The sequence below is a fragment of the Rousettus aegyptiacus genome, unplaced genomic scaffold (genome assembly GCF_014176215.1).
Source record: "Rousettus aegyptiacus isolate mRouAeg1 unplaced genomic scaffold, mRouAeg1.p scaffold_m13_p_4, whole genome shotgun sequence".
Taxonomy (NCBI): Eukaryota; Metazoa; Chordata; class Mammalia; order Chiroptera; family Pteropodidae; genus Rousettus; species Rousettus aegyptiacus.
Window position 1 is genome coordinate 55459691 of NW_023416307.1, and position 13054 is coordinate 55472744.

At 32.7% G+C, this 13054-nt stretch overlaps 1 protein-coding gene across 4 annotated transcripts in view; it reads left to right on the plus strand.

Annotated features, from left to right (window-relative positions):
• GSK3B (glycogen synthase kinase 3 beta) overlaps nt 1-13054 on the plus strand; it is a 172961-nt gene that overhangs the window by 122207 nt on the left and 37700 nt on the right. For all 4 annotated transcript variants that reach the window (XM_016158805.2, XM_016158806.2, XM_016158803.2 and 1 more), the window contains one exon: nt 9640-9735. In XM_016158805.2, the coding sequence (XP_016014291.1) occupies nt 9640-9735 (96 nt within the window). The remainder of the gene's footprint in view (nt 1-9639; nt 9736-13054) is intronic.

Genomic DNA, 13054 nt, shown 5'->3' on the forward strand with positions numbered 1-13054 from the left:
GCTCTAAAAAAATTCTTGTATTTATTGTAAATACTTGTAAAATACCTATATTGTGTTTATCAGATTCTTGGCTTTATTTCTTTGAAGAAATAAATCATTATTCATGATTTTATATTTATCAGTGTGTTGGTAAATTTTTAATTAAATGAAGTAAAAAACTGTTAAACGTGGATGTGACGGGACACAAAGAAAATGATTGATTATACTCACAAAGGATGAACAGTGTACCCAAAGGAATATGCAGGCTGATCTCTGAATCTTTGGATTTTTCCACCCCTCACTCCCAAGTGATCTAATGGTGGACCAAAGAATAGTTTTGTTTCTTTGTTTGTTTTGCGATAAATAGAAAGGTCTTATTCTAATAATAAATCACTGAGAATGCATACTCTTCCCAGTGGTGTGATCATTTTTAACATCTCCCCCACCCTTTTTTGTTGTGTGATACCATACTAACGAAAAAGTACACAAAACATTTATGCAGTTTCATTTCTTTTAAGTTCTGGAGGAACTCAGTTTTTAGGAAATCCAGAACTAAGTTTTTTTTTTTTTTTTTTTAAAGTATATCCTTAGTCTGAAAGTTTTGAAAAAATATTATTTTTCCATCTCTTGAAGTTTAAGGGAATCCTAAAACTTGTTTTGTGTTTGAAATGATAAGGTCCATGTCAAAAATTATTTTTTGTCTATAAAATGAAAAGGTACAATTATACTATTTCAAAGTTTCCAAATACAGTATATAATTCAGCAGGAGTAAATCGAGTAGGAATATACTCTGAACCTAATAAACTTAATTTAAAACCTAAAGATAATACTCAAAAGTAGAAGTAGGATAGTCTATTAAAATGCCTTATGTTTGTGGTATTGATACATTCAGAATCTTTGCACTTCATTATCTGTCACTTGTTTACTTTTAGCCTTTAAGTTTGCCATCATCTATTATCCAATCTTTAGTCTCTATTACTATTCAGTTGTTAACAGTTATCCAAATCATGCTCTTCTCTACTTCACACCTAGTGTGCAGAATTCTGACTCATTTGTTTTATAGATTCCTTAAATAAGATCAACTCCTGTGTGTCCTTCCAGAACCCTTTCCAGAATCCCTTCCTCTCCCCAGTGCAATATAGCACTTTCACTTCACACATATTTCTATGCTTATTTTGTTATACTGATTTTAGCTGATTATAGTTGATTTATGTATAAGTCTCTCTGCCCTTGAGCTCCTTGAGAATGGGAACTTAGTAAATATTTTGAATGAGTGAATGATTTAAGAAGCTGAAAAAATCTTTTAAATGCTTCCATTATGTTTTACCTAGCATTCTTACATTCCTTTGCATCTTAAATCATACCTTTGTTTTCTTAAAGACATATATAATATATTTAAAAATTCTGTTTTTAAGTTTTGATAGGCTGATACTTTTAACGCTAGTGTAAAATAGCAACATTAGAAGAATAAACATCTGGTTGTATTTAGCGTGGTTAAAGCATCACAAATTACATAATGGACTATTGTTTTACTTTTTAAACTTGGTAGAGGTGTAATTTACATGTAATAAAATGAGCCATTTTAAGTGTACAATTTAATGAGTTTTGACAGACATATATATATAACCACCATCCTGGTCAAGATTGAGGACATTTCCATCACCCCAAAAATGTTTCTGTATGTAGCCTAGAGTGACCAAATATCACAGTGTGCCCAGAACTCAGGGGTTTACTTGGATAGTCCCAGGCAAACTGGTATAGTTTATCACCCTTTTCATGCTCCTTTGCAGTCAGTCTCCCATCTTCTGTCTCAGGTGACCATTGGTTTGCTTTCTATCACTACACATTAGTTTTTTCTATTCTAGAATTTCATATGAATGTAGTCATATAGTATGTTTCTTTTGTAACTAGTATTTTTGGTTCAATATCATGTTTTTGAGATTTATCCATGTTGTTTGTTTTTATCATCTATTTACTTTGTTTTATGCTGATTTGTTTTCTATTATATGAATATATCCCTAATTTGTTTATCTATTCTTCTGTGGATAGACATTTGACTTGTTTTTGGTTTTTTACTGTAATGGGTAAAACTTCTGTGAATGTTTGCTTACAATTTTTTTTGTGGACGTATGTTTGTATTTCTCTTCAATAAAGAAGTAGGACTGAAATTGCTGGTTATATATAAGTGCATGTTAACTTTATAACAAATTTACCAAACTGTTCACCAAAGCAGTTTTATTTTTCACCCCCACCAACAACATATGAGAGTTCCAGTGTTCTGCGTTCTCATCAACACATGGTATTTTAAGTTTAGTCTTAAAATTACTTTTATCATTAGGAAATGTCCCTCTTTATTTTTGATTCCTTCTCCTGAGGTCTACATTTTCTGATATTAATGTAGGCACTCTATCTTATGATTAGTGTTTGTATAGTATATCTTTTTGCATCCTTACCTATGAGTCTTTATTTTTAAAGTTCATTTGTTACAGACAGTATATACTGAGGTCTTGTTTTTATTGAGTCTGACATTTTCTACCTTTTAATTAGAGCATTTAGATAATTTACATTCAGTGTAATTATCAGTATGCTTAGATTTAAGTAGTCCATCTTGTTGTTTTTATTGTTCCATTTTTTCCCTTTTACTGCCACCTTATGGATATAATGAGCATTTTTTCCCTGTTGGCCTTTTGAAGCTAGATACCTCCTTGCATTTTTTTACAGGTTGTTCTGGGATTGAAAATTGGCATCTTTATCACAGTCTACAAATAATAATATACCACTTAACATACAGAGTAAGAACCTTATAACACAGTAGGTTTCCATTTCCCCTCCCTGTCATTTGTGCTTTTGTTGTTGTTATTTTGCTTTAAACGTTCAGTTGCTTCTAGGAAATTTAAAAACAAGGGGGAAATGTCATACATTTAGCTAGATATTTACCATTTTTGGTGCTCTTTAGTCCTTTGTATAGATAAGAATGTGCATTTGGAATCCTTTTCTTTCATCCTGAAGTGCTTTCTTTTAGTGAAAATCTCTTGGTGACAAACTCTCTTAGCTTTAATTTGCCTAATCATGTCTTTTGAAGGACAGTTTCACTGGATATAGGATTTCTTGGTTTTAAGCTTTTTTTTTTTTTTCATTCTTTTTTAGTAAGGTCTCTATTTTCTTCTGGTTTGCATTCCTTCTGATAAGTCAGCTGTCATTATTGTTACAAGGTACCTGAATAATGAGTCCCTTTTTATTTTGGGAAAGATTTTTCCTTTATCAGCTTTTATTGGTTGGTTGTGACTTGGTATAGTATTTTTTAAATTTATACCGCTTGGGGTTCATTGAGCTTTTCATTGAATTCTCATCCAGTAGTTTTTCTTCATTTGTTCCCCAACTCTCCCAGCCCCTTTTCAGACTTCAATCATATGCGTATATCTTTTTTTAGCCTTTTGTACCTTCTTGCTTCAGCTTTGATTATTTTTCTTGCCTTTTTTTTTAAGATCACTAATTGTCTTTCTTCTATAATATCTAAACTGCTATTAGATCTCCAGTGAAGTTTCCATATCACATGCTGTATTTTTCACTGTACAATTACTGTTAGGTTCTTTTTTTATCTTTCATATCTCATCACTGTTTTAAAGTTCTTATTTTCTAATTCTTTTACCTCCGTCCTTTCAGGATCTGTGTCGACTGACTTTTTTTCCTCTTGCTTCTGGGTCATATTTTCCTTTTTCTTTAAAAAGTATTTTGCTTGTCAGTTTTCTAGTTGTTAACACCTGGAGGCCAAGTCTATTATCAGTTACTTCATAATGACTGGAAGCTTTTATTTTTTTTTAAGTAGTGCAAGCCTTTACAGGGCATTCAAAATTTATTAAACTGCTGATGCAAAGTCATACAGAATTGCACTACTTTATATAAGGCTCTTAGTTTACATTTGACCACCTTAAAATAGTAATGGCACTCCGTTAGATATGCACAGTATTTATATCTGAAGCAATTCAATAACAATAATAGTTTCTGCAACTTAGGCCTTGATATTAAAAATTTTTGCAATAGTATTACTTATAATGTACACATTCATAGTACTTACCCACCATTTTACATTCCAACCAAAATTCTACACATGTGAAACAATCACTAAGAAATAGTAAATTAATGTATTTGGTTTTGCAAATATACTTAAGCATGAGTAAGCATGGGATTTACATTAAGAATCTACAGCTAAGGGACACTGAAAGTGACATTAAAACCACTAAGTCATTAAGATAATTTTGACAAAAATTTATAAAATAATTTTGAGGTTTGTTATAGTCTTTGATCATGTTTAACTAATTAGATACCTGTATTTCAGGTTGTTAAGAAGTCTAACTTTTTAAAAAAACTTTTAATTATACCCTCATGACCTTGTATATATAACATATCTTGCACGACTCAAAAAGATTCAGGTTTTATTGTATGGTATAATCAACGGAGTTTAAGAAAGTGGTTTTTAAAAACTATTTTTAAAATTTTTTGTTTCTGTTATTAATATTGGATAGACTACTGTAGGGAATCAGCTATACATGCATTTGAATCTCATATTTACCACTGACAAACTAACTTTGAGAAATCAATTTTCCTTAGTCAACCTTAGGTTTCTTTTAAGTATAAAGTAGGGTAATAGAGTATTTGTAAACTTTAAATGAGAAAAGAATTAATTTACATAGCACAGAGCTTTTACATGCTGGATGCTCAATAAATAGTTCTTCTCATTGTCCTCTCCTTTCCTTCACTGATGTACCTTTTAAAAAGAGAACTTACATATGCCATCTCTGCTTACTCAGTTTGGATAATTATGGTCTGCTTACTCTTCTCATGACTGATCTCACCATGGTCAGAAAGGAAGTCTCCATGGCTAACTACAGTGAACACCTGTTGGGCTTAATATACCTGGGCTCATTGTGTCATATGATACCTGCTTCTCTGTCCTTTAAATGTTCCCATTTCTTGTTCTTCATGGTATCATTGTGGTACCTCTTCCAATTTCTTGGATTTCTTTCTCAGCCTTCTTTTTAAACTTTCTTTTTTCCATCTATTTGTGTACTATGGGTCCCCATCTTTAGCGCTCTTCTCCTAAAGCATGCTTCACCGACTATACACAGTGTCACAACCACCTAGTACCTGTACGTCAGGAGCTACCAAAGCTCTTTTTTTATAGCCTCAACCTCTTTTCTAGATGATATACCTAGTATCTACCACTTGGTGGAGAACTCCTCTGGGTTCCCGAATGTCTTAAATATTGTTTTCTTTTCTACCTCTGTTCCTTCATGCTTAATGGCATCAGCATTTTTCACAACTTCCAAAATTAGAATTTGTCCTCCAGCCAAGTTCAATAAACAGATTCTTTGATACCATCTCCTAAAATTGGTTTGCCACTTAATAGGATTTAAATTATGTCCTAGCTCTGCCTCTGATTAGTTCTGACCACTGAAAAGTTGCTCCTTTTGGGCCTCAGTTTTTCTCATCTCTGAAATGTTTAGACTAGATCAGAGGTCAGTAACTAGGGCCCAGGAGCCAAATACAATCTGTTGCCTATACTTACAAATAAATTTTTGTTTATAGCTGCTTTATGCTGCGGTGACAGAGTTGAATAGCGATAGAAGCTCTGTGGCCCACAGAGCCTAAAGTATTTACTTTCTTGCCCTTTTCAGAAAAAGTTTTCTGACCCACGGGCTAGGGGACTTCCCATCTAGTTTCCATCTCTGTTAGCCAGCCTAGGGAGAACCTGGTTTTAAGATGAAAGAATAATAAAAAGAATTGAAAAAATGATTATAGTAGTTGAATATTTGGCAAGACAAATTAAACATAGAACAAACTACAACATTAGAATCTCTGTTTCCCCATCTAATAACCTTAGTGATTGAAGAACAAAGGAATAGGAAAATCTCCATTGCCACTTTGTGGTGATAGGCTAATTTATTTAGTTAAATTAATTTTAAATAATTGATAGTGAATAGATCAAGGATTTCATTTACTAGTTAGTAATTAAGCTTAAGTCACAAATATTCGTATTTTGAAAGTAAAGAACACAGTTAAACTCTGACCACCAATTAGAAGTATAACTATATCATCACTATCAAAGCAGATTATTTTCCATTGTGATAAAAGATTTTCCACATGAATGCACTAGCCTACATTAAAGGATTCTGGTTATGTAAAAAATGATTTTTAAAAAAGTCATAAATATGGAACCTTAGTTAATTATAAGTATTTGTGGGAAATGGTTTTAAGTGGATATAAGAGTGAATTTAGGCAGAAAGCTATGGGTGTTAATATACACATACACACATAGAATACCTTCTTGCTTCTACATTAAATATGTTATTGACTGTATGTTAAGCAAACCTTGTCTATATGACATAATGTTTCTCATCTGCTTTACATTTTACAAATTCATTTCCATTAGGAATATTCGTAGGTTATAATAAATGTGTGTGTGTGTGTGTGTGTGTGTAAGAATTGTAATATTCACTCCAAGGAGCGTCCTGCCTCTTTATTATACAGTTCGTAAGTCTCCAGTTCTCTCACACAGTCCCTATAGGAAAGTTAGGCAAACAGCTGATAAGGCCATGTGATTTCTGTCTATACAGTAAAAGGATGCATTTACTGATGTGTGTATATCAAACAACTCTCATTCCTAAGGGCATTCTTAACAGCTTATAGGGAGTTAGGAGTATGTCTTATGTTAACAAACTACTAAATAAAAAGAGAGGGATTGCACAACAAATACTCACCGGGCCTTTCTTAAGTGTCATTTTATTGTGAAATATAATGCAAAGTATATTTTAAAATGTTAAGTATAAAACAATAATAAAGTGAATATGCCTGTACCTACCACTCATGTTAAGAATTAAAAGAACTGCTTATGCCCCATCCCAGTGATAATCCTTCCTCCTACATCCTGTTAGCTAAATAATCTGTATGTGAGTTTTCTAATGAATACTCCCATGCTTTTGATTTAGTTTTATATCATTTTACTATGTAAACTAAAATATTTTAGTGTTGTCTGCTTTTAAATTTCATTTAAGGCAATCATACTGTGTTTATAAACTGTTGAATCAAAACTCACCGCTGTGTGAGATTCATCCATAGGGTATGTGTAGCTCTGATTCATTCATTTTCATTGCTAGTTAGTATAGCTTTGTATGACTATACAACAATTATTAATTCTACTGTTGGATTTTTGCTTTTGCCTACAATATTTTACTATGAACAGTGTTGCTTGTATGTATAGTTTTTCTAGGTTAGGCTATATACCTTAAAATGAAATTAGTAAGTTGTAGGGTTACTGAAGGTATATACTTCTAAATACTATTTATTCATGTCATGGCTGCTGTTTTTCTTCAGTACTTAATCCAGTGGAGTTGCATTTGAGTGCAGAATTACTGATAAATTCACTCTCCCTTTTTTTTTTTTACTCCTTTCCCACTTTCCAAATACATATATACCCACACTCACACACACTCTTTTCAGTGGTCTAATATAGAATATATAAGTGCTTACTTTATTAAAAATAAAAAGTAAGTTAAAATTTTTTTAGCTTTTATATTTTAAGTATGGATAGTTCTTGACTTATAAATGTCTGGTATCTCCAGGTACGAAGACCAGATATTTCCCTTCCCAGTAATAGACAACATTTTGCTTCTCTCTTTAAAGCTGGAATTCTACAAGAAGGAAGGAAAGTTATATAGCTGTGTATCCAGTGCCCTAGAGTGAGCTTCCCCCCAGAACAATGTTAGAAATAGGAGATAGAATGATGTGTTATAATTTAGATTATTTTTACACATCTTTTCTTTTTAATGACATCAGGAGTTTGTTCAGAAATTATCTTTTTGGCAATTACATCTAAGTTTATAGTTAACTGGATTTTTTTTTATATATATATATACACCAGTGAAACTATCAGCATGAAATCAAAATAATGAACATATTCATCATCTCCAGTAATTTCCTAGTACCTCTTTGTAATATTTCCTTCCAGCCCTTCACAACCATGGATCTTCTTTGTATCACTAGAGACAGAAAATTGTCTGGAATTTCAAAAGAGTGAAATTAGGCAGTAGGTACTTTTTTTGGTCTAGCTTCTTTTACTCAGTATAATTAGTTTTAGATCTGTCCATCTTATTCTTTTTGTATTACTGAGTGGTATTCCATTGTGTAGATAAACCACTATTTGCTTATTCACCTGTTATGGACCCACTTTTTGACAGTTGCAAAAGAGATACTATGCACATTTGTGTAAATACCTTTGTGTGGACATACGCTTTCATTTCTCTTGGGTGGATATCTAGGAGTGGGAATGATGGTGTATGGTAAGCATATAAAGTTTTTAACAGACTGCCAAAGTGTTTTCTGAGGTGCTTTACCATTCCACCAGCAGTTTCATTTGCTCCAAATCCTCACCAAGACTTGGTATATAGTCTTTTTAACTTTAGCCTTCTTAGTAAGTGTGTAGATGGTGTCTTAACAGTTTTAATTGGCATTTCCCTTATTAATGATGTTGAACATCTTTCATGTGTTTATTTGCCATCTCTGTCTTCTTTAGTAAAGTGGTCATATCTTTTGCCTATTTTTATCGGGTTGTCTTAATTTTGAATTTTAATTGTCCTTTGTATATTTTAGATACAAGTCCTTTGTAAAATATATGTTTTCAAATGTTTTCTCTCAGTCTAGCTTGGCTTTTGTTTTCTTAAGAGTGTCTTTTGAAGAACAACATTTAACATTTTGATTAAGGTCTGAAAGTGTTAATGAAGTCTAGAGAATTAGAATCAATGGGAAAAACATACTGAATTTCTTACTTTGCCCTGATTATTCACTGGTTGCACTACAAATCAAGTATGTATCATTACGTTCCACTCCTTTTGTGCAACTATCCTTGAATTGTAAATGGGCTAATATTTTTTTCAGCAAACTTGTTTTTGCCAGGCCCCCTAGAGTTATAATGATGAGTAATGTATGTCATTTTTTTGAAAGTTCTCATTTTCAGTATTTAGTGTTTCTTATCGTCCTTCTTGTACAGACATGTCTGTGTACTTTCCTTCGTTCCGTGCCTACTGCAGCTCTAGAGGCAATGAAGTGCTCAATATATTTTTATCCTGTATTACAGTTGTACTTTTTCCATACACAAATATGTAAGTTCATCATACAGGAAATCTTTCTTTATTTCTTTTTTTTTTTTTTGATCCTCTATATTACACAGAGGACAACACTAAATTTTCAGTAATCGAATGAAATTATTGATGACTGTTTGAGTAGGGCTCTCCTGATTAATTTATTAGTAATGAAACCTTTGGTTATACTTTACTAATGAATAAAAGGTATTCTAATTTCAGATACCATCATCGCAATAGATTGTTTTCTAGATAGAATGAAGATACCTGAGTTTTACTTGAATATTTTTTTGTGATCTTTTTTTACAACCCCGACTTCACATTATTATTGTAAAAGTCTGTGCAGGGTAGGATAGCATGAGTCTGTATTCAGTTAAAAATTAAGTCTTTGTCAAAGTCTGCTCTGTTTGAGTTATGTATTTTAAATCTTTGGAATTCCCTTTCCAATGAAATCAATACATTGAAACAAAGACTACATATGTAAATGTATCGGAAAATATGGCAATAACTTGCTTTCTTTATCTAGGTCCTGGGGACACCAACAAGGGAGCAAATTAGAGAAATGAACCCAAACTATACAGAATTCAAATTTCCTCAAATTAAGGCACATCCTTGGACTAAGGTGAGTCAAATAAAGTTTTTATAAAAGCACATTAACCAGTAGTTAACTGAAACTTGGGTTTCTCGCTGTTCTTTAAACTATTTTGATACTAGCTTCCTAAGTATACAGTACACAGCAGTTCTGCATGCAGATATAGTAGGATAGTTGTACTTCAGTGTTTGATTGACTGGTTTCATGAACCCCAGTGATTTTCTGTAGACAGTTTCCAGCACAGGTTTTTATTTGTAGGGTGAGGACAGTGTACCTATATCAATAAAGTATAGAATTTTATTAGGAGCAAAATTCATATATAAATTTTGACTACTTAGAACTCAGAAGTTAATTTTTTTACATAATTAGAAGTGCTTATTAGTTCAATATACAGCATGTGGAAACATAACATTTTATGTATTTTTTTAAACTATTACTATATAGACATTATAGATGATATAGTGTGTTTTCTTCTTTTACTTATTAATATTTTGGGAGCAAAAATAACAGGCAGATTTGATCTTGCTAGGAGTATACATTGAAAGCAATTGATAATGAATAGGATGTCACTAGCTATTGGAGAAAGTGTCACCTCAGCATTAGATGGAACCAGTTCTAATAACATAAGCACTAATTTACCAGAAGACTTTTTATTTTTTGCTTTAATACTTAATTCAATTGATTTTAAGAGAATTTTATTTAAAAGTGTTTTTTTTTTTTAAATCATAATTTGATTTGTGAGATTAAGTGTTCAGAGGGAGAAAAAAATCTCAGTTGGGTTTATCTAGACTGAATCTCTAGCTTCCTCATTTTATAGATTTAGAAACTCTGGCCAAAGATACTAAGTGACTTATCGCAGATTAAATAGGTGGCCGTGACAAAGCCAGTAAACTTGCATTCGTGCTTGGACGCATGTGCATGCGCGCTTGCGTGTGCGTGCGTGTGTGTGTGTGTGTGTGTGTGTGTGCGCGCGTGTGTGTAAAGCCAGATCTTTTAAACTTCTAGTTATATGCCATGCACTCCCCTCCCATTTATTTATATTTCATTACATATTTTTGTGGGTTAGAAATGTTCAACTTTTTAATATGTATATCATGCAGAGACTTTCTGTATTTAAAAATGTACATACAATAGTTTGTTTTGAATGTTGGCGAGTTCATTTAATTATAGAGCTTTTAAATTGCGGTGAAGTAATTTAGGACTATAGTTGAAATAATTTACATTCCCAGATTCAAAGTATGTTTCTTTCTCTCTCTAAATTGTGTTATGATTCTGATTACTTTTTTCTAAGTCCTCATAGTCCCATTACCTATCTTGACTTCAGAAAAGTCATCATTACTCTTTATATATTAGTTAGAATCAGAGACCTCAGTAATGGTTTAGTGCTAGACTAGCTTTAGTTATAGACTGGCTTTCACTGACCAAGATGTTGCCCCCTCCCCCTCCTTATTAAATTTATAACAAACACTAAATATTCTGAGATAAACCATTCTTTGATCTTTGTACTTAAGGTTTTTTTGAATCTGGGTCAGAAGATATTTAGGGTCCTTCACTTGGCTCTAAGCTCAGAGAATCCCAGGTGGCCTCTTTGGATCTAGAGGTGGAGTTGCAGTTTGAATCCAGTAAAGTTATTTCAAGTTAAAGTGCTTATGAGTGGTTTGTAGTGTACTGCGATTTCAGCCTTGTTAAGGAAAAGCAAAAAGCAAAGAGAACTCTATCTATTGAATAAAAACAGGGAAATAGTCCGAAACACGAACATTAGCTTAGGTGAGAAGAATGTAGGTGATTTTATTTTCTTTGTTCTGCTTTTCCATATTTTTATATTTTCTTTAATAAGCATGTTATTTTTATGATGAAAGAAAAATAAAGCTCTTTTTGATATAATCTTATTCATCAGTTTCTGACTAGTATAATGCTGAAATTGAGGTCATGAAACCTATTTAACAGTCTCCATACTCATTCTTTTTGAAAAATCAAGACTGCAACCAATATTAATGTAAGTCATATTCTGCATTCTTCCCCTGGATTATCTCTCTTCAATTCAAGTATTAGCCAGATGGAATGTAAGAAATAATTGATTATAATTAAAATGCAGCCAACAGAAGATTTGTGTTAAATTTTTATATGTTTTACACCTTCCTTTGCCCCGTGGATTCCTGATGTTTTTATATCTTACACTAATGTTTTTAAAACTTGGATAACATATATAAAGCCCCTTTATTTGTTTGTTTTTATAGGTTTGCATTCCTATACTATATGTAGAATGACTCAATTCTCTCCCTATTTGGTGTGCTCAAACTACTGTGAACTTTTCATTCATATAGTGTGCCTTGACATAATTTGTTTTTTACTGGGTACAAATACATTTATTATTACATAAATATACTTATGTTAATTTCTCATTAGTGCACACAACTAGATTGATGTTATTGTGGTTGTAAACACAAAAGCAAATTCAGGGCTAGAAATCTTATGGCACTACTGTGTCATCTAAGACAGTGGGCCCAGCCTTTTCGGCACTAGGGTCCTGTGCTATGAAAATCTAATGCCTGATGATCTGCGGTGGAGCTGAGGTGGTGATACTAGCTGGGTAGTGGCTGCAAATACAGATGAAGCTTAGCACACTGGCTGGCTGCTCATCTCCTATTGTGTGGCCTGGTTCCTGACAAGCTACGGCCCAGGGGTTGGGAACCCCTGATCTAGAGAAATCTAGATACGATCCACAATGTGCTTATTGATTTTTTTAAAAAATACATTATGAAAATATAAAGATTTAAATTTCTAAAGGGAACTCAGTAAGTTCCCTTTCCTGTCCATTATGTTAATAGACACCAACTTGAGAAATGTTCTTTTATGCTTGGCAACCAGCAGAGTTTTTTTCTTTCTTTCTTTCTTTCTTTTTCTTTCTTTCTTTTTTTTTCCTTAAATACATAATGTTTTCTAAAGAGAAGAGTTGCTTGCCCTTAAAGGGCAGGTAAACAGTATGGAAACAAGAGCTGCTTTGCCTTTATTGCTGTATCCTGTTAGAATACCCTTTAGCCCCATTTCCTGAGGCTATGGGCATATGAACTCTGATTTCTTGTGCTGCAATGTAGTACAGCTATATTACCACAATTGGGAGCTAGTGTTCTCAAAAATTAGGTAGACATAAAGATCAAGGGAGAGAATGTCTTCCATGGAAATGTTGTGGTGAGGGATTCAGATTTGTAGGAAAGGTAAATAAAAGCATAGGACAATCCCAGTGTAGTATGTGGAAAGAGTCTTGAGAATTTAGAAATCCAGTAAGTTGCCCTTGACTCTTACTTAATTGCCAGAGCAATGTAATTTATTGATAAAGCAGTTGGGGTTT